The 23,296-nt window shown below is 34.2% G+C and overlaps 1 protein-coding gene across 1 annotated transcript; it reads right to left on the bottom strand.

The window, feature by feature from the left end:
* Window positions 1-2,113: 2,113 nt before the first annotated feature.
* Window positions 2,114-16,776, bottom strand: LOC107870806 (ubiquitin receptor RAD23d). Its single transcript, XM_016717454.2, has 12 exons — window positions 16,381-16,776; window positions 13,386-13,547; window positions 9,053-9,106; window positions 5,737-5,807; window positions 4,315-4,380; window positions 4,047-4,224; window positions 3,718-3,870; window positions 3,249-3,317; window positions 3,095-3,142; window positions 2,880-2,989; window positions 2,717-2,798; window positions 2,114-2,617 (listed from the first exon to the last, which is right to left on the bottom strand). The coding sequence occupies exons 1-12, from the start codon at window positions 16,444-16,446 to the stop codon at window positions 2,501-2,503; spliced, it is 1,176 nt and encodes a 391-aa protein (XP_016572940.1). The 5' UTR covers window positions 16,447-16,776; the 3' UTR covers window positions 2,114-2,500.
* Between the last annotated feature and the right edge of the window lie 6,520 nt (window positions 16,777-23,296).

Genomic DNA, 23,296 nt, shown 5'->3' with positions numbered 1-23,296 from the left:
AATATATTTCGAACCATTTTCCCAATGTATTAGACAAATGGTAGTTGGTCATCTTTATATATTTTCTATTGTTGAATTACAAAAAGCACAGTATTAATATTCATTTGAATTGGTATTATTTAATAGAGAAATAATTATAGATAAACTATGAAAAACTTTAACAAATAATTTATTTTATTTAATTAAAATGGCAACATGAAATAAAAAACATATCAAAAATTTTAAATCAATAAACATATAGTTAAAACTCAAACGAAAGAGGGGACATAAAAAACATATCAAAAATTTTAAATCAATAAACATATAGTTAAAACTCAAACGAAAGAGGGGACAATTGTTGTCATTACATTTCAACGTTAAATCGTTTAAGTAAATGAAAAATATGTGCTAAATATAAATTTTTTGATAAAGATATCTTGCTTTAAAAAAATCAAATGGTGGATCGGAATAGGGAAAGGAAGAGGGTCGTATATATATTGTTAATTTACTTAGAAAAGGCGTAGCATAAAGTTTCAAGGTATTCATGTGGTATACAAGAGGGCAATTAAGAACATGTTTGATGTCAAGAGCTGAATAAGGATAATGGGAGGAGATTTGGAACACTTTTTAATCATGACGGGATAGCACTAGAAACCAACTCTTAATTATGTTTCTTTTTGCTGGATGAATTAACGTGTCATATCCAAGATGAGCTCATGATGAAGCTGACATTAGGCTAGAGGTCTGGAGACAAAAACTGGAGTCTAAAATATTCAAGTTGAGAAAGACAAAACCGAATACCTCGAGTGTCACTTCAGTGATGTGTCAAAACGTTGACATGGAGGTGAGGTTTATATAGACGATCCCCAAAAGAGGAAGTTTCACGTGTCATGAATCTTTAATTCAAAACATTGGGAGATTGATGATAGTATCACATATCATTTTGATGTAGGATGGATGAAATGGAGGTTCACCTCCGATGTCTTGTGTGATAAGAATGTATCATCAAAATTTAAAAAGAAAGTTCTACAGATTGGTGGTTAGATTGATTCTATTCTATGGGGCAAAGTGTTGGTCAGTTAAGAACTCTTATGTTCAAAAGAAGAGAGCGGTGAAAATGAAGATGCTAAGGTAGATGAGTAGGCATACTAGTAAAGATAAGATTAGGAATGAGGATTTGGGGATAAAGTTGGAGCGACATCCATGGTGAAATAGATGGGGGAAGCGACACTAAGATGATTCGAGCAAAGGAGATGCACAAATGTCCGAGTGAAGAGGTTGGTTGTGGTTAGTTTAAGAAGGGATATAGATAGGCTAAAAAAGTATCAAGAGAGGTTTTCAGACATGACCATGACATATCTAAAACGAACATGACCTTTTGATTGGAGGTAATGGTGGTCGCATATCAAGATAGAGTAGGTAAGTTTTGGCTCGCTTTTCTACGAGATAGGTTTAGTGGTAGTAAGTTTTGGCTCGCTTTTCTACGAGATAGGTTTAGTTGCAGTTTGGTGCACTTACCTTTTTCGCCGTACATACCAATAGTACTAGCACTATTCTCATAATTTCTTGCACAATAATCTCTGTTACCGTGATTTCCAATGCTTTGGTTATGCACAATTTGCATATTGTTATTATTCCTTGTTTGTTGAATTTTGCGTAATATTTTCCTATTATTTGTTATATCTTCTGTATTTTTCTTCGTAAGCTGCTTTAATGTGTGCAACCCAACCCAAGGGTCTCTCATGAAAAGAGTCTCTTCTCCCTTGAGGTAAGTACATTCACCCTATCCTCCCAGTTCCCATCTATGAAATTGCACAAGCTGTATTGTTGTTATATTTTCGCCTTTTTGAAAGAAGCTGAACTTTTACCTTCTCCATGATATTTGAAAAATTACTTCTACTATTTGAGAAAACACTTTCTAAGTTGAGCATCAAGTACAAGATAACCCTTTCGCTATAATCACCAGATGGAGCTGGATCTCAAATATTAGCTCCATTCTGGCACTACGTTTGGCTAGCTTACAGATCCAACATCAAATTTAACCATAATTCTTTTTTGTTCATCAATCATCTCCAAACAAACCGAGAGAGGAGACGGTGAGTCATCAAGCAACAAAAACCAGAACACCTCAGAATTGAAAATGGAAATGCATGCAAATAACAATAGCTTCTGATCATCCACATTGAAAAGGTTATCCCTGGGTCAAACAGTTGAGTTTCCACAAAGGGAAGGATTTTTTTTTTTTTTGGTTGGAGGGTGGGGGGGTGGGGGGGTGGGAGGGAGGGAGGGGGGAGGAGAACTGACAAACTATGTATAAAGACAATCCCAATGGGGTACAAACCGACACTGGAAGAAGAGAAGAAAGAAAAACATGATAACTAGTTATGCCTTTCCAGCTCACCCCTCTCCAGAACTCGAATAGCGTAGAACCCACAACATAAATGAAACTTATTTTTGTCGTGGGGCCAAGAGAGGGAGGCAGCAAAGGAAGCTACACAACATATCCATTCAACCCCTATTTTCACTCTTCAAACTCGTGCATGTGATCTAAAAGGTAGTTAGCAGCGAGCTCCTCATTTTTGTTGCAGGCAAAGAAAACCTCCAGTACAAGGTCATGATCAAAGCCCATTTGCTCAAGCTGCAAAAAGAGGAGAAAAAAAGACAAACAAGTTCTCAAATAAGGGAACAAAGCAAATAGATACACAAATACACAACCACCATGTCACTGATCACTTACACGTTCTATGGCTTCACGCTCTTCGGGTGTTACGGATATAGCCTGTGGCATTGCGGCTGCAAGCTGGCCCAATATATTGTTGCTGATATCAAATAGGGAAAACATGAATCAGTACTAGCATAGCCTTGTATGAGAGTCATTGAAAGCTGAAGAGTAAACATACCCTTCTCCTCCTTCAACAGGCTCATTGATAAGGCGAAGAAAATCAGCCTGGTGCTCCTGTATAAGCCTCATTAGGTGGGGATTCTGCTTGCCTAGCTCCTGAAGCATGGGCTGCCAACAAAGAAAAGAATGAAAAGAGAATCTACACAAATTTTTCCAGGTAGTCCAAACAAGAGACAAACTCAAAAGACAGATTATTTCTGTAAGGAGTGAAACCTGCAAAATTTGTGGATTGGCCTGAACCATTGCCCGTAAAGCTTGGAACTGAGAATGACAATAATTTAGATGAACTTCGCTAAAATGAATTTTCCAGAACTCTGAGGAAGGAAAATGCATGTAGTGAAGGTCAAGAAAATGTCACACAGCATACCTGTTGACTGTTCCTTAGAAAGTCTAAGGTGTTCGCACCAGCAATATTAGATCCCACACTGGGAAGACCCTGCATGAACACAAGGATGACTCAACAGTAAGGTTAGTAAAGTGTTTGCTTTAGGTCCCAAAATTTTGAGAACCCAAAAAACTTTAATAGTAGAATAATATTGAAGATTATAAAATACATACAAAATTTATATCTAAAAAGGGAAGAAAAAAAAAAAAATATATATATATATATATATATGTACTTTTTACCAAAAACATTTGACATTAAACAACTCATTCATACTAATAAATAACTTTAAATTATCATTATTATTGTGTGTAAACATTTTAAGGCAATTTGGCCTTCGGACATTAATTTTTATTAAGACGCAACATCACATCAAAAACTTATCCTAAAATAATTCATCCCAGCCATTCCCCCAGAGAACAAGAATAAAAACATAAAATAAACTGTCTACCTGAGGAAAGAGATTCAAAGGATCTGCATTGGGCCCGCCTGCAGGAATAGGTGCTGGATGTGCTGCAGGTTGAGGCTGAGCCGGCTGATTCCCTGCATGCATGCTGGGTGGGCTTCCGCTAACAGGAGGTACCTCTGCCGTCTTGGGGATACCCTGTTAAACAGAATTTAAGAACTTGATGAGCCATTAGATATAACCAGCAATATGAGGTATTCGAGCAAATCTTAAAGCTACCACCATACATCAAAAGTTCGATGCAAACAAAATTAGACACAAATAGAAATTAATAGCTAATTAAACCAAGAATTTCTATATGGCTACAAACTTACAGAGTACAAGTATTCGACAGCCCTCTCGGGATTGTTAAAAGCTGCCCGTAGGGCTCGAACAACTGTCTCCCTTTCCCACGTTCCACCACCCATGTCAAGAATCTGCTGAATTGCTCCATCAAGGTTGTTACCAGCAACCAAGCTTGAAGCAGCTTGACCATAGACATCAGATCCTGGCCTGGCATATAAATAGATCATTTACTTAAAAGAGATCTTGCAATTTAGCAGAATAGGCAAGGAGAATGTGTTTCTTGAAGAATATACTTACACAGCTGTGGATGCAGGAGCAGGGGCAGAAGCTAAGGCTGGCGCTGGGGAGGGAGCTGCCGCAGGCCTGAAAAATAGCAAGCCAGCAAGTAAGGAATATGAAATGCTTTTCCTCTTCCCATAAAGGTTAATGGATAGATAAAACAAAATAAAAAAGGGTTCATGGAGTGTGATTTGAAACAAACACTATATCCGAATGTTAAATCTAAATTCTGATAGCCATAATATTTTTATTAATTTATTAAAATCTAAATTCTGATAGCCATAATATTTTTATTAATTTATTATTCCCTCATATTCATTTTATATGTCACTCTTTACGATTTAGTCTGTTCCAAAAAGAAAAACACCTTCCTATATTTTTTAAAGCATACAAACACCTGCCTATATTTAGAATCTCTCACTTCATACTTTCCATTACAATAATGATATGCATATCCACAAAAATGCCTTCCTATATTTTTTTGAAGCATACAAACACCTGCCTAAATTTAGAATCTCTCACTTCATACTTCCCATTACAATAATGATATGCATATCCACAAAAATGTCATAGCATTTCTAAGACAAGTGCCAACTGTAATTTCAATATGTGCCAAAAGTCTTTCTTTCTTAAGCTCAATGCACGGCCAAATATCGTCGAGAGAGTAATTTTCATAAATAATATTTAAAAATCTTATGAGAGGAATATGAACGTCTCATCATGTTTAATCACAACATTGTTATGAGTCTTCATTCTTCAAACACATTTATAGTCATCATCACCTGGATGTCTTAAGCTCAACAACAACAATACCCAATGTTATCCTCCCACACCACAAGCACCTGGATGTCTAAGAAGCCGTTGGGCCATGGGTTGTTCACACCTGGATGTCTAAGAAGCCGTTGGGCCATGGGTTGTTCACACTTTATATAAAAATCATTGTTTGGCCATAAAAATACCAAATAGGCAAATACAACTTGAAGTTGTATTTGAGATTTAGAAAACAGCCCAATACTTGTTTTCACTATTTTGACTTTTACTTTTTTCACTTTATAATTTTTTTTAAAGAAAAAAATCCTGAATTTTTATTTTCATAAAATAACCCCATTTAAATTATATTTTATTTTTACATCAGATTTTATATTTTTGAGAAAATGTATTGAAATTTTATTTTTTTTATTGCAAAAACAAAGGTCAAACACAATTCCAATTCCAACTTTCAAAATTCCAAATAAAGTGAATTTTTTTTTTTGGTTTTCCTGGCCAAACGCCTACTAAAGCTCATCAGCTATTATATCTCAATGGACCAAATTAATACATCGCGATGCCATTGCTAATTGGAACAGTAGGGCGAACCCCCAAATTGCACGGCCATATAAAATGATGCAGAAGTGGAAAAAAGTGTTTGAGAAAATATGATATTGAAGAAGGAAAACTCACGATGCAACGGGGACTTGAGCAGATGCAGATGCAAGAGTTGAACTAGGAGCTGGGGTACTTGACTGTGGTGTCTACAAGTCCAAAATCAAATATCACTTTAATAGAAATGAACTCGTTAGAGAAGTAACATCATTATAGTAAGGGCATGGGCAGATGCAGAAGGCAGCGGCTTTCACACTTCCCTGCAAATTAAACTATTTATGAAAATGCTTTCCATAACGATATCGACATTAACCATAACCAAGAACGGGCTAGACTCATCCTGGTGATCGAAGTCAAAGTATCCTTTCATACTTTATAGAATCGAACTCATTTCTGACATATAAAACCTCAATAGTCGAACTGCTCAGCCATGGCAAATGAAGGAGAGACCACTTTTCACTCGCATAATGTTAATTTCTTTTTTGATAACTATGGTGTCCAGGACAACTTTCGCACACCTCGACTAAATCCACGAGATATCCGCCACCTCCCACCAGCAATAAATATCAGGTAACTCTATCCACCAAGGCTAAGACAGGCCTGATGGAAAGAATCACCTGGTGTTTTTGTCTCTGCAGCGATGTGACACATAATCTTAATTACTAAGGTGACACTTGGTTGGGGGCTTGAAGGGAATCAATCCTTACATTAAATCGAGTGTTCTTATGTACAAAGATTGGTTACTAGTTTTGTTTTCCTCATAAGATACCTACATAAGTTATGTCGAAATCTAAGTACTTCCTTCGTTTCAATATAAGCATCTTACTTTCCTTTTTAGCTTGCTTAACAAAAAATACTTCTTTCTCTATTTGGCATCTCTTTAATTCCAGCATCCTACATTGCTTAATTATTATAACCACAAGACTCAAAAGGGCATTTTAGTACATTATGCAAATCTTGTGGCCTTAACAAGATTCAAAAATCTCACTTACTTTCTCAAGGAAGTCGTGCCTAGTCAACTTTTTTTAGAGGTTTTGTGCCTAGTCAATCTGAGATACTTAGATTGAAACAGAGGGATTATTATGCTGACTCAAATGTGGGATAAGAGTTCAAGTACTCATCATAACATGGATTAAAAACATTAAAATGACAAAATAACATTCATAGAAGTCAAGAATTTTTATCCCCTTCAAAAAGTAAACCTATATCTTATATTATACCGTGTGAGCGTGTATGCTAATTTGTAATATGTCAAACTACCCATTCCACAAGAAATATTCCCAGCATTACAATCCTTAAATAGCTAATCAATGCATTATTAATCCCAGCATTACAACCATCACACTTTGGATCCCTACATAACCTCCGGTCGAAACAACCCTAAGGGTCAGTGTATCAAAAGAAAAACGCACAAGAGATCTCTAAGGTCCATCGGCACCTTAAGCGCAAATGATGTGTGGGCTTCAAGGAAAAGAAGCGGAAAGGAAGAAAAACACAAATATATGTGTCTAGTCCAAGACTAATAATTATAAGCATGAATAACAAATATATGAACAAAGAACAAATCTAACTCCATACAGAAAGTAAACGAGAAATGCATGTATGTTTGTGTTTTTGGTGTAAAGAGGAAGGTATAGATGAAGTAGAACAGCTAGTAGATATGCTAGGATCCTTGTATTTAGATTTACTACTTGTTGTGATCCTTTTTTGGAGGTCTTTAGCATATCATACAACATTACCAATTTCAAAAAAAAAAAAGAATATATATATATATGTGTGTGTGTGTGTGTGAGAGAGAGAACAAAGAAATTGAAAAAAGAAATTACGATAAAGTAAAATATCAATTGTTCAGTGTCGCCTCTTCAGAGAGGCTCATTGGCAAAGAAAAGTGTCTTAGAACCTTGATCACGACACTAAACCGCACATTAAGCGAGGTGAAGCGGTCAACACGTTTAGAGGCTCGCTTTAGGGCTTTAAGCTCGCCTTTGACAACACTGCTAAGGATTTAATTGGTGTGACATAAAATGCAGTGGCGTGGCCAGAATTTCAAAAAGGGTGTTCAAACTTTAAATAGGTAAATCATTATTTTTTATGAATGGGTGCATACTACTAAAAGCTGGCAAAAATTGTCCTCCTGAGGTCGATTCTAAAAAAGATAATATTTAATTTTAAAAAAAATTACCTCACTTGGTCGATTTTTTAAATTGTTATGCCGCAAAAAAAAATATCGACATCTAGATGTCCGGTTTTTAAAAGTTTATTTGAAAACATACCCACCTCCAGAGGTCGATTTTGCATTTTAAAAAATCCTTTTTTTCCAAAAAAAAAAAAAGTAAATTTGAAGAATATATATATATATATATATATTTGAAACCAAAGGTATACTTGTATCGTATCATAGTAATGAATGCATTCTATTACTGTGTTATTCAAAACTTAAACATGACATTAAAATTTTTGAAACCAAACTACAAATTTTAATAAGATTTATCTATTTACAAAATTAAATGAGAAAAAAGAAAAAGACAATCATTGGAAATTCGTAATGATTTTGGGTTTTTTAGAAGGAAAGAAAACCAGGTATTCAATAAAAAGTAGGCTCTTTCAAAAAAAAAAAAAAAAAGAAACAAAATGTAGGTGCATTTAAACTATCAAAACATTAAAGTTTCTATTAAATCCAAAAAATCTTTAAAGAAAACCTAACAAGATTCGAACCCGTGCACCTGGGTGATTGGGCACCTAAAAATAGGGTCTTGGACATTGGGCTAATTTGATTAGTTGTGGCAAAGGTGTTCATACTGTTGTATATAGTATTTAAAATCACTTTTTCACTTATATAGCTAGTAAGATAATTGAGGTTTTTGATATCATTGGTTTCTTAAGAAAGTACTCATACTAATTGTTGTCGAAAGTTACTCACGAAGCGGTCAATATCCGATTATAAATTTGATTATTTTCCAAGGTAAAGGCATTTGATTCATCTAATAGCCAATTCGTTGTTACTTGGATCTTGTCAAGGCTTTAGAACATTGCATTATTGGAAATTGCTAGGTTGTTCCTTCGAATTTCCCATATTTTTCTTTCTAGTTTTCAGATTCTTTCCATGTTTGCTTCCGCACTTTAAGTATTCAATTCTAAATTTGGGATCTCCCCAATCCTCGTTGTTATCAAAACATATCAAAGAAAAATTTAGGAGGCAAAGTTTTTCTAGTGTGCATTGCCTTTTCGGGATTAAATACTCAGCTCCCCATAGTACTGCAAGTAATCCAGATTTTGTCACTTCCTCAATCAATATGACCTAAAGTGTTAGATTTGAGCTTTATCAACCTTGGATAAAAAACAGGGCAAATGCAAGACCAATTAAAGACAACTAAATTGCTATCAGAGGGCAAACCTTAGTTGTTGCTGCAGCTGACGTTGCTGAACTTTCTCCAGATGAGCTCTTACTCTAAAGTTCCATGCAAAAGAAGATAACAAACTAAAGTTACAAAAACAAATATAGTATCAAATTTCTCTGAATGTCATAACTTATATTCCCGAAGTTTTGACCCGTACAAACATATGAGACATTTATTTTAAAAAATTGTGATACATGGACTTGTTTATAGTTATGCATGCATCCAAAACAGGGTAGGTATGCACTATTTTTGATAATTTTAGTGTATCTTGAAGAATATGCAGCAATTACTGACACTTGTGTCACAACTGTTTGGCATGGGTATTCAACACAAATGGCGGAACCATGCAACATAAGAGCGCAAAATGATATATAATGAGCAGTGATAAAAATAAATTCCCTGAGACCACAAACAATTTCCACTGGTTTTCACTTCTGTAGGTCTCCTGTTAAAGTTACATTTACATGTAGGGTATGAGAAAATGCAATCGTAAAGCAACTATTTAACAGAAACAATCGAATTGAATCCATTGTACACACATTGAACTCAACATTCTTATCCCGTGATATCAAGTACTGCATCCACATTCAGATGACCTGCTTAGTGCTTACTGTTGTACAATTTATCTTTCATAAGATGGTTTTCAAGATTATCATACTATTATTATATAAGATGGTTGACCAAAATATCCGCTAAAAGTTGACTGAATTATTTGCCTTTTTAAGTTATAATTTCCTTCATCTGAAAACGTACTCATAGATATAAATGTAATTTTGTATAAGGATTAAGTTTCTCTTTTTTGCTAAAAAGCATTAGGAATCTTTAATTAGGGACCTACTTAATCCTATTACAACTAAAACTTAAATCACGTAATAAGGCGTGATTTATTAATTTATGTTTTTAACGTATTAATTTAGGTAAATTAATCTTCTTTTCCATCATTAGCTACCAAAATGACCTAAACTAGCTATATATTAGTTAAATGTTATTATTATCGTGTATTTTTAATTTCCTTTAAAAATATAACATGACAAGTTCTGATTCAATATAAGCTAAAATATAACTAGTTTTTCCCTAACATCTGGGATTTCTGGTTCCATTAGATACTCCCTTATTGCCGTTCCTTTTAAAAAAAATCATAAGCCATAAATTAGCCCAATCAAACATGCTCTTAGTCGCTACTTCAATTTGGACAAAGCTAGAGCTTTGTATATTCAAATTTGAGACACGAATGATTATAATATTTGTCACAAGATAAAAAGAAGACAATAAAGGAAAAAAAATCCAACAATTCCTAACGTCTTTAACACTTAATATTCCCTCCATTTCAAATTGAATGACCTACTTTCCTTTTTATCCGTTTCAAAAAGAATTATCTCTTTTCTTTTTTAGCAATACTTTAATTACAACTTTCTACGCGACATGATTGAGACCACATGATTTAAAATTCTTCTTTATTTTCTTAAACTCCGTGTCAAGTCAAAACACATCATTCTTTTTTAAACGGAGAGAGAGTAATTAAGGACTCAAATTAACTGTTTTCAAAGTGGCAAATTCAATACTATTACCAGAATTAGCATATTATGTAATCTTTTTTGAACGAGTCAATATCCTGAACTAATAGGACTAAGAGTTAGTATTAAAAAAATGACAGCCCAATGCACTAAAGCTCCCGCTATGCACAGGGCTTGGGGAAGGGCTCGGCGACAAGGATTTGTTTTATGCAGTCTTACCTTGCATTTTTACAAGAATTTGTTCCAAGGCTTAAGCCCGTGACCTTCTGATCATATGGCAACTAATTTACCAGTTACTCCAAGGCTCTTCATCAAGAATAAAAGTTATGTTACTTTACACTGTGTATTTTGGTTCAAAATGCTTGTCTTTCATTATTTTATTACATCAACTACATTTACACAATTTCTTTCTTTTATGTAGCTATTTAATACAATGGACATCTTATTACTGCAACGCACGTTCGTAGATACTAGTTGTTTCAAAAGATCCTAATCAACATAAATCGCACAAAATAACTCAATGACTCTTTAGTTTACACCTAATGTGTTGTCTTCAATATTAAACTAAATTACAGCAACATACTTCAGATTATATCTCCAACCGACTGAATGTATGACCCTGTTTCTCTTCAACCTCCATGCTAATCAAACGAAGAACACAAAATAAACAAACTGAACTTGCATATGTAAATTGAGGACTTTTAATATGATTAGTTACTAACAGACTCGAATGTGTGGCCCTTTTTCTCTTCAACCTCCAAGATAATCACACGACGAACAAAAAATAAACAAACTCAACTTGCATACGTAAATTGAGAACTTTTAAGATGATTAATTACTCACTTAAGAATGTCCATATGTATTGGGACAAGTAATGCACTTCAGCAATAGGTATTATCTAAGCCTTCGTGTCACTCAATTGGCTGATTCAGGTTCAGTACACATAATGTCAACAAAAACACACTATAGGAATAGTTAACCCCTGAAGCTAGGTGCGAAATAGGTTGCTCCACCTAACTTAAGCGGCTCTTTTGTGCATGTACCAAGGCGCTAAGGCATGTATCTCATTACCCCTAGGCTTTTCTTGCCGAGAGCAAGAGCTAGAAATAAATATTTCACCAAATTGTATTTTTTTTTTCAATCTTGTCTATCTAAGAGGGTGCTTGGATTGACTTTTTAAAACTAGCCTATAAACTAAAGGTTAAAAGTCACAAGTTGGAAATACCCAACTTTTGACTTTTGGCTTGTTTTTGTACTTATTTGGCCAAAAAATAAGTGCTTAAAAGCACTTTTTATCTTCCCAAAACACAGAAAAAGAGTTTGAAACCCAAAAGCACTTAAAGTAAGCCAATCCAAACACCCTCTAATTGTTGTTTCAGTTTAAAGTGGTCTATAGTTAATTAGTCCTGAACGACATATGTAATTTAATCCTTCACTTCAATTGTGCCTTTCTTTATTAAAGCACTTCATTCGCATTTTGCGCCAGAAGCCCCCTATTGACTTCGACCTTTTTTTCCTTTGGTGAGGCTGACTACTTATTAAGAAAAGGTTTGACCCCCTCTCCTTCTAATAGAATTGGAGTCTTACCGCGCCTTTAATTGTTTGAATGAACTTTTTATACTCCAGGTTTTTTGTCGCCGGGGCATTCACGCATTGTTTCTTGCACTTCCCACATTTTAGTGGCCCCTCTCTCAATGGGTTACAAATGGACCTTTTTAGATGGTTTAACGAGTGAATTTGGATACAGATCATTAAGTGAGAGGGCGGGTTTCCCAAAGGCTGGTAAAGAACCTAAAGATCCAACGGGAAACCTTAATACAATAACTACAATCACCAAGCCCTTTATTAACCCATTTGTGTGCCCTTATATGCACAATACATTATATAAGTCCAATAAATAAATAACTTGAACATATTATGGTTTCTAAAATAACACTAATTTGAAAGGTGCAATAACTCATCCTCCAAATACATTAGTATTAGTTATTAACTAATACACATGAAATTTACAAACTAGGCAATCCTGAATGAAATCCACTTCTCTTAAAACAAAGGTACAGAAAAATAAAGGACAAGTGCAGACTCAATGGTAGCTATTCTACAGGAGTCAAAACCAGTGATAGCGGAATCTGTACATCAGAACTTCAAAAGAAAAAGAGTAAACATACATACATATTGAATACTACATCAAATGATCAATGACAAGTCCTTATTTTTTCTATTAAAAAGAATAGAAGAATTGATATGAATGACTCTTTTTATTCCTCTCTATCCGCAAGAGAACCTTGCAGATGGCAGTGTTTTGCACATGGTAGTGATTTGGATGGCGAAGGGCGACAAAAAGCGACAAAGGTTTGCCTTGCCACGGGGCGAGGCGAGTGCCTCGGCGCTCGCCTTTTTGAAGTGAGGTGTCAATTAATACTAAAAAATTAAAATATCTGATTATACATATAAATTACCAAAATCTCAATAGCAATGACATATTAGCAAATATTTCAATTCAAAACCTAAAAGTAGATAATAGATACTAAAAGTCTAGAACTTAAGTGACTCAATAAATGCCAGAAGTCGCCCAAAGTTTGTGCAAATGCAAATAAAACCCTAAACTGATGGCAGATCTTTTTAAAAGAAAAAAAAGGGTGACGCCATTGTCGCCTCTCGCCATTTAGCGCCTTTTGGATATCGTTTTGCCACTCGCCAAAGGCGCTATGGTGAGCGCCTTTCAACACTGGCACATGGTGTTAAAACTTGGATCCAACATACCAATAGCACTGAAAATTTGGGGGGAAAAGAAAAGAAAAAACCTCATCTTTACCTTTGTTAGCATTACTACTATAAAGTTGTTTTCAGCAACTTTGTTTTCTTCTAGTGTTGTCCCATCTTTAAGTACTTTTCCCTGGTGGATAAGCATCAACTGGCCAGCAGGATAAACATCTGAACCCTGAACTGTTTCTATGTTCTTCTTCACATCGGCAACCTAGAAAAAACAGAAAATTCAAGCCTTCAATTAATGTACGGCATGATCTGAAGTTCGAATGGGAAAAGATTACAAGAGCTAAAATCTCTAAGATAAGTTCAATCCAGCTAAACATCTTTGTCCAAGAGTTTGATCAAGAGAAGAGAGTGCACCAGGGTCACTAAAGGTGAAAACACAAAAAAGTGTCTGGTCCTTCTCTATTTTTGGTGTAAACATGAGTATCCTCAGGAAAAACAGGATATTCCTAGCATTTTAGATTTCTTATGATTTCATAGCAGTTTTTTTAACACTTTTATGATTTTGGTTGTAAGTATTACTGGAGTACCATTTGTGTATTCCCCTGTTTATAATTCAAGTTACCTTTCTCAAACAAAAATAAAAAACAAAAAAAAAGTGAAAAATGCACCATGAGGCCTGGAGCAAAAGCAAGAAATGAAGCACATCTTCATTATGAAGCACACAAATTATAAAATTAGAAGGTACCACACATTATGAAGCCAATGATACTACTGGTCCTTGTGCTCGCCATTTACTCCACTACACAGGTCCTTCTAGCACTTTGTGGCATTCACTAAGTTTCAGTAGAGGTGATCCAACCACATTAATTCGTGGTGGCGACTTCATTTATGCATTATCTTTGTGCTCTATTTTCAAGCTGTCCCAGATTTTTGTACTCAAAAATCCTTTAGATACTCCTTGATTTAATTCGCAGGATTGGTTTGTTTTTGACATTTATTGCACATGTTATTTCTGCTCCAAAGATATTTGAAAGACTACAGATGTGATTTTCGCTATCGAGTTTTAAACACCAGCATCATTGGGTTACGATGATGGACACGTCATGACCATCTCACAACTTCACAAAGGAGAAGAGTAACCTCTCTTTGTATATATTCCCATAGAAGTGTTTCAGTTTTGCTTTTTTTGTTTTGATATCGAGGTATCCAGACTAGCTTGTGTGCGCCTGGATTAATTCCAAAGAGTACCTTCTAGCTCCCACCAACAGAAGAACCGAGTAACTCTATCCACCAAGACTTGGACAGATATGAAGAAACCACCTGAGTTTCTAATAATCAATAAAGTCAACAGATAAAAAGGGAACAAAAACTAGACATTACTGACAATAAACCAATATTTCTCCACCAAATTAAAAAGTGAGAAACTAGTCAAAAAGTACAAGTAACAAAATCTACTGAAGGTTAGTTTTCCAAATTGTTCCAATTTCTAAACTACAACAGGATGTCGTGCATCTTCAACCTTATTAGCAGAAACAGTTCTAACTTCACAGCTTCATCAGGGATGTCATGCAACTTCAACCATAGTAGCAAAAGTCAAAACTTCTTTACTCCCCTCAGAAAAAACCACACCATCCATGTCTTTCATTGGCTTCCAAGAATATATCAACCCAACAACTTAATTCCAACCCTATTGGGGATAGGGGAAGGGGAAGGGGAAACTAGCGGGGGTTACAAGGTGGGGAGCGAACCCTCAGCAACGAGGTGAAAATTCCGGAAGCCAACTAAGTTACAAAGATTCTCCGGATATTTTGTATCCACCTATTCTATTCTTTTCTTTTCTTTCTTTAAGTAAGATATCCATCCGCTATATTCCTATGTTGCGCAGACTCTTCATTTTCGATGCCGCACCCATATCGGATTCTCCAAGAATCTGGAGAATTCAACACGCGCCCATTGATGTTTTTGAAGGTGGCCGAGCAACATAGCTCTATTCTGTATTGTTCAGAAGATTCATCAAAGTATATCAACTCAACCCAACCCAACCCAACCACCTTTAATTCCAAACTGACTCCACTAAATGGACCCTCTGCAACCATCCTCTCTAATCTTTAGAATTCAAATAATTGTTAATTTGACTATTTCCCTTCATCTTATTGCACCCTCTTCCTTTATCCCGGTTTTAAACTGACTATATCTTGGCAAGCAGTCTCTACCAACTAAAAAAGCCCAACCAAATGTTAAAACACCTAAAAAATGTGCACCATGACTAATGACTAATTCTACGGGATAACCGTCCACCTCCCACTATTAAGTAACTCTATCTACCAAGGCTGAGACGGATGAAAATAAATCACCTAGGGGACATTTGACCATGTCAATTTTTGACATTTTTTGGAATTGAGCTCCCATAAACACGTTTGGCCATAAAATTTCAGAAAATTCCGAAATACAACTAAAAGTTAAATTCCAAATTTTTCAAGAATTCGAAAACAAAAGTAGGTTGTTATCACTTTTCAATCCAAATTACTCACAAACATTCAAAAACAACAACTATTTATATTCAAATATTCATGGAAAAAACCAACTCCTATTTGTATTCATGGCCAAAGACAACTCTAATTGTCAAATATCATTTTTTATCACTTTGAAAACAAAAACTATTTTTTTTCAAATTTCACAATGAAACATTGCCAAACGTGCAAATAGTGTTTTTGTTTCTGTTGGGATGATTTTAGCCTGAGGCCTCACAATTCTCAATCCACTTCATTAAACACTAGAGCACACTTTTGACAAAGACAATCCACTATGTATGCCCAATTAAACACAAATTCAGCAACTCCTAACACAAATAACTCAAATCAAAATCAAAACCGCTTCAACACAAACCTCAAAATCTCCTAACTAGGATTCTAATCACAAATTACAGAATAAACCGACTAAATCAATCATTAATAATACATCACAAATTACGTCAACAAATCAAAACAAACCTCAACTCAATAATTTCCGAACAAAAAAAAGACAAAACAAAATGAATTTAAAAAATTATTGGGATATCCACAACATTTATAATCAAGAAAAAGTCGAAAAACTACCGTGTCTTGAGCTTTGACATGGATTTCAAAGTGAGAACCTTTAAGAGTTTTCACAAAAATCTTCATATCTCTTCTTACGTCACCGGAAAATTTGATAGCCAACGAAATAGCCCAACGGGGGTGAAGAAGAGGAAGAAAAATATAGGAGGACCGTATGGTGCAAGTAAAGGGGTTAAAAGAGTGTCGCTTTTTATACTACTAATAATAACAATCTAAGGAGTCGGAGTTCCTGAGTCAAACGCGCATATGAAGCGAGTGTAAATCACGGGATGGTGATTTGGTAGTCATCCGTGATTTTTCAAGGATCAGCCAGCTAGATTTTTGTCATACGGAAGATGGTAGGGTGGCGGTCTGGGGGTAGGGGAATATGGGAAGGATATATTTACACTTCGGGTGTGTTTGGTATGAAGAAAAATATTTTTCGTCGAAAGTATTTTGCTAGAAAATGTTTTTCTGAAAAATAAGTTGATTTATTATTTATTTTTTTTATATTTGGTTAGTGAATAGAAAATATTTTCTAGTATTTGATTGGTGAATGAAAAAAAAAATTCAAAAAATATATTTTAGTGTTTAGTTAAAGTGTAAAAATACATTTTAGAATCTTTTTTCAAAAAATAATTTTAAAAAATTAAATTCTTTTTGGGAAGGAGGTTGGTAGGCAGGTGGATAGGGGTGTCAGAATAGGTAGTAGGGTGGGGTAAAAAAAGATTTAGAATTTTTTTTGTTAAAAAGAAAATTTAAAAATTGGCGGGGGGAAGGGGGATTATTAGGTGGTGGGAGTCGGGATAGGAGAGTGAAGGGGAAGGGGGAAGAAAAAATTAAAATTTTTTAAAAAATAAATTTAATTTATTTTAGGTTGGGGGTGAGGGGGAGAGATGGAAGAGGGGGCTGGTAAGGGGGAGGGAGGATAGGGGTAAGAGAAAAGTTCAAATTTTCTAATAAAATATAGATATTATTTTTTGAGAATTGTATGAACATTTCAACTTTAAAGTGAGGTTGAAAGAGAGTTTTGAAAAATATTTTTCCTACTTTTTGAAGGGAAGTCATTTTCCTTAAATTTAAGAAAAATAAGTTGGTTTAAAAACATTTTCCAAAACATATAAGCCAACCAAAAGAAAATGTTTTCCTTCATACCAAATACACCCTTCATTTGGATGATGGTTTGTCATGGTTTTATGATATTGTAATGTATAATATATTATAATATATAATGTTTTAATGGATTGTATTATTTTATTGTTTAATAATAATTTTATTATTTGATATAATATTATATTGTAATTGATAAATTTACTAAAATATTCTTAATTATTATAAATGTTAAATTTATCAATTTGTTAATAAAATAATTCTCTTCCTGCTAATTTGTCACGAATTATGTCATATAAACATATTAAGTTGTTAAATTCATATAAATTTAACAAAATCAATATAAGATTAGATCAAAATAAATGTAATCGGATTTATTTTTTATAGTAACAAATTTCATTTCTTTTTGGTGTTTTGAAACGTGACCACCAACGATAAGTACAAAGTTTGAATGCATCATTTGTGTATTCTACGAGCGTGTTTGGTATGAAATACAAAAAAGAAACCTAGGAAAACAAATTATTTCGTACTTTCGTTACGCAAATAGAAAAATATTTTATAAAAATAATATATATATTTAACACAAAATAATAAAAATAAATAAGAAAAGGGAATGGGGTAGTGGAGTGGGGGATAGAGGGTAGGGTTGGAGTAAGAAAAAAAATTAATTTTCAAAAATAAATTAAAAACTTTTTTTTTTTTTTGGGGGGGGGGGGGGGGGGGGTCTGGTAGGAGTGCTGGTGGGGTAACAATTTTTTTTTAAACTTTAAAAAAAAAATTGAATAGGTGTTGGTAAGTGGTGGAGGAGGGGTAGGGTGCGTGAGAGTGGGATAAGAAAAAGTTTTGAAATTCTTTTAAAATGTATTTTAAAAAAAAAAAAATGAGGTAGGGGTTTTGTAAGGGGTGGGGTTAGGTTCAGGATAGGGGGTGGGATAAGAAAAAAAATTTTAAATTTTCTAAAAAAGAAATTTTTAAAAAAATTGACGGAGTGGGGCGAGGGGGAAGGATTGGTGGCTCGTGAGGTGGGGGTCAAGTTAGGAGGTGAAGTTAAATAATATAGGGTAAAGGATAAAATCGGATTATATAATATTAAACAAGGGAATAATTGAAAAAAAAAAATAAGCAAACCATAGGATACCACCAAATCAGTGGTTACATAAAATGCGGGTTTTCATGGTTACTAAATCATGAAATTAAATCACACCATACCATATATTTTAAGAAATAATAAAAACAAACATGATTCTCTTAGCAATCGTACCATCCCATATAATGAAAAACCACCATCCAAATAGTGTGTTATGGGTAAGGATGACAAATACGCGATTTGGTTCGAATTTGAATGGGTTAAAATGGGCTAAAACAACAAATGGGTCATTGTTCAATTCTATTCCAAATATAGATGGGCTAAAACAATGAGATAGCCCAATCCGCCCAACTTAATCCATCATTGAATAAGTTACCATTCTAGTAGCAATTTAGGTTGGGATGATATTTTTTTAATTTTTTTTTATATTTATATTCATATTATTATATTATTATTTTCAACTAAAAAATAAATATGAAAACTAAAAAAAATTTAATAAAGCATTTGTATATATATTTAGCACAAAACTATAACGAATAAGATAAGAGAGGTGGAAAAACGAAAAAAAAATATTATTTTATAAAAAATGTAAAAAATATTTTTTTTCAGGAGGGAGGGGTTAGTGATGGGGGGAGGGGTAAAGGTAGGGGGTGGGCCAAGAAAAATTTTTGAGTGGTCGTGGTCGTTGTAGGGGATGTGGGTAGGGTAAGATTTTTTTTTTCAGAAAAACTAAATTTAGAAAATATTTAATTTTTGGGGTGGTGTAGGAATATGGGGATGATGTAAGAAAAAAAATTATTTATTACTATAATTATTTCAAGACGGAAAAAAAATATGATTGAATCAACTAAAAAAAATTAAAAATATTGAAAGTAGAACTATAAGCATTAGAATTAAACATCTTTATGGCTCAAAGTTGGGCATCATCATGAAGCCATTAGGATTGTTGATTTATGATGAGTCCACTTGGATTAGCTCAAATCAGTCCACCTTCAAAATTACTCTAACCCAACCATCAAAACATGAGCGGATTAGACGGGTTAAATGGGTTTGGGTTAGTTTTGTCACCCCTATTTATGGTGAAGGGTTAAATTTAGGAAAATTTCATAAGTAGCAAACTTAACCCATAATTAGGAGATTCATAGTAACTATTTCATAATTACCTAAAATAGCAAGTTGTATTTTGTATTTTAGACACTTTTTGCTACTAAAATTGTAACGATATAAAAATTTGATGAAACATGTGAAATTTATGATTTTATATTATTTGACTATTTTACCCTTCCCCATAGTTGCATTATGATATTTTTGAGGTGAAAGAGTGATTGACATATTTTTCGATGCATTTTAGTACCATTTATGCGATATTGTGATTTTTGATGGCATCGAGAGCCTTATTTTAGACTTATAAGAATATATTTTGATCTGTGCAATAGATGACTGAACGGATTATGCCAGCAGCTCTGGAATATCAATTTTAGGCTAGGCAGACCTTTGGTTCGGGTCCCGGTGCACCCGAGCTCATTTCGACCTATTGATCGAAAAGTTAGAAAATTGGAAATATGAGTGTAGGATCCACATTTGATCGAAACGGCCTCGAATGAAAAATATGAGTTCGCCGGCAGATCCGAAATGCCGATTTTAGGATGTTAGCATGTTTGGTGTGATTTTACTGCTTTTAAATCTCATTTCGATTCTCAATTTGGCAAATTGCGATTTCGGATTTCGGGGGTCAACTTTTTGAAAACAATGTTTTTTCGAAAATCTGACTTCGCCAACTCATCCGGAACGTCAAATTTAGGCTGCATTTGTTTTTATTAAGATTCAGATGTTCTGAATCTTAATGCATATTTGAATTATTAAGATGTCTTTAGATCTAAAAACTGAAAGGTTAAGACTATTTGTTTTTCAATAACTGAATATGCAAAATTTATTTATTTGCACATATAATAAAAAATATATTCAAATAAAAAATAATTATATATTAGAAAAATATTTAATTTAATACAATAAATTTATTATTTGATTTTAAAAAAGTATTTATATTTGTTAGTAATAATGGAGATAGTTTGTAATGATGGTGGTGGTGGTAATGACTGATGTTCGTGATTAGTAATATTGGTGATGATAGTTGTGATGGTATAGATATTTGGTATAGTAGAGATTGTTATGATGGTGACGATTGATAGTGATAGCGATGTGAAGTTGGTTAATGTTAGTAGTTGGAGGTGTTGATTGTGAAAGCTTAAAATGAATAAATGGTGGTTGACAATGTGTTGGTTGTAGTTGGAGATGTTGTTAGCTATGATGGTGGAGATGATTATTAGTAGAGATATACTGAAGCGATGATGGTGGTTGAACCGATGGTAGAGGTGGCGACACCGGTGACAATGGTGGTAGTGGTGGTGGCCGAAGAATGTGTGGATGTTAATGATGTGTTAGTGGTAATTAGCTGTGGCATTAGTTGTGATAGATGAGTTGGTTAGTAGTTGGGATTGACCGATAGTAGTTGATAATGGTGGCGGTGTTAGTGGTGTGGGCATTGGCATTGACAATAGTGATAGCAGTGAATATAATTAAAATAATAGAGATGGTAGATATAGTAGCGGATGAAAATAATGATTAGTAGCAATTATGATTGTGAATGGTGGTTGTGATGGTGAAGGTGGTTGGTTGATACGAGTCAAATGGCCACCTTAGCTTTTGATGACATCTTTGAAGGCCAACATGTAAAGGCTTAAGACTTGGTCACCCCGAAAGCACAAGGATACGTAAGAAAGGATCATTTTGAGCATGGCTTAAAGCAATCTCGTGTATGGAAGGTTGCTTAGTTGCTTACATTGATGCTAACCCGAGAACCACATGCCTTGAAGTATGAACCATACTCGATTTTTGAAAATATTGAAAAGGCGCCATTCATTCAAGTTATAACATACCTTGGCTTCCCCTTCATTAAGGGTATTTTATACATTACATATGGTGTATTTACGCACCATGGCAGCCCCTCTCATTAAGGGCAAAGTGGTCTTTTTATCTTCATTTGTAATATATTATAAATAGGCCCCTTTAGTCTTATTTTCACGAGTTTATGAAAGATGAAAGATTGAACCATTAAAAATTCTCTCTTTTGAGAGTAGAACACTTAGTCTTAGTTAGGGCTTGGAAAAACTAGTATTAATCTTTGCTTGGAAACGGTGGATCTTGAGGTGAGTTGATTCCATTGGCGGTCACTGTAAGAGTTTGGTTTTGATTATTACATTCATTAGGGATTTTTGAGTTTAATACACTCTTTAGTTCTTAATCTTGTAATAATCTTGGTCTCACTATCTATCCTTTACTTTTGTAGTTGTTATCTTGTGTAGTGGACTGTTTTGGGTCATTTATTGAATTCGAAACTTATGTTATTGTTGTTGATATTGTTCATCACGTTTTATAGCTGTTTTGGTGTTGAAATACACCCTTGTATCTTGTATTCTTGTTGTTGGTAGCAAATCCGAGTGTGTTCTCCGTCTTGGTCCTCGAATTCTTAAGATTAGTGGACTGATTTGGAGTGTGATTTCGTGTTTCTGTTGTCATTCTCGTATCATTTGGTATCAAAGCATGGCTTGATCTTGTTCCCACAAGATCAATCTTGGGCTTGTTAGTTGAAAAAAAAATTGTTAAAAAAAAAGTTGAAATCTAAAAATTCCAGAAAAATAGCAATCTGTCCATTTTGTATTCTTGGTCGAAAATTGTGTTCTTGTTGTGTATTGGCCAGTATTTTTACTTGTCTTTGTCGTCTCTAAGTGTTAGTTTTGTTCCTTACTAACACGTTGAGTCTATATCTTAGATTTGAGCTTGAAATATTGATGTTATTAATGTGAACAAAGTGTGGCCGATTGTTGTTGCGGGTTCGAGACTTGAACGTGTGATTTGTTGTTGGTTCAAGTTTTGAACGTGTATTGTGGAGATTGTGTTTTGGAATTTAAGCTTGGGAAGTTGTTGTTAGTGTTTGGGAGATCCAACTTGAACCTTAGAACTTCAAGACTCAAAGTTTGTGTTCTTGGTGTTCTTCACTATCTCCATATATTGTTGAAAAAAAGTGGTTGTTGATCTTAGAAGTTGAAGAAAAAGAGTGTGTATTGTGTTAGTCTTCCAAGATATAGATCCAAGTTTCAAGGTGTAGTACTTGTGACTCAAAGACTTTTCCTACACACTAAAGACTTTACATCACTTCTCAACCACTTTCCTATGAAACAAGGGTCCATGTTTTAAGGAGAAGTACAAGAAAAAGTCAAGTCTTGAAAATTGAAAAAGGCTCCAAGACTTATTTTCCCTCCTAAAACAAATTCCACCAATCTAAATTAATTTTTGACCAAGACTTGAACCTTTGAGAATAACCACTTGATAAAACCAACCCAATACGTGGCTGCCACTTCATCACTGCTACTGTTCACGCAATATTTTTGAGCTCAAATTTTAGATTCTTAGTTTCATCTTATTGTTTCATTAGTTTTATGTCTTGATTGTAGAATTAATTAACAACTAGTAATCACCTACTTAGTTGTAGATTAATTATTGAATCCGTTTCTTCGTGTCTTCGTTATTTGTGTGCTTTTCTCATTTTTAACTCGTAGTAACTTCTTTGTTTCAAGTTCATAAGTAAATTTTATTTTTGTGTCTTGAGTCGATCAAACAAGAATATATTCTGGCTGCCAAGTAGAATTGACATCCTATTAACTACCGGAGTATAAGCAACTT

The sequence above is a fragment of the Capsicum annuum genome, chromosome 5 (assembly GCF_002878395.1).
Source record: "Capsicum annuum cultivar UCD-10X-F1 chromosome 5, UCD10Xv1.1, whole genome shotgun sequence".
NCBI lineage: Eukaryota > Viridiplantae > Streptophyta > Magnoliopsida > Solanales > Solanaceae > Capsicum > Capsicum annuum.
This window is presented reverse-complemented; position numbering and strand designations above follow the sequence as displayed.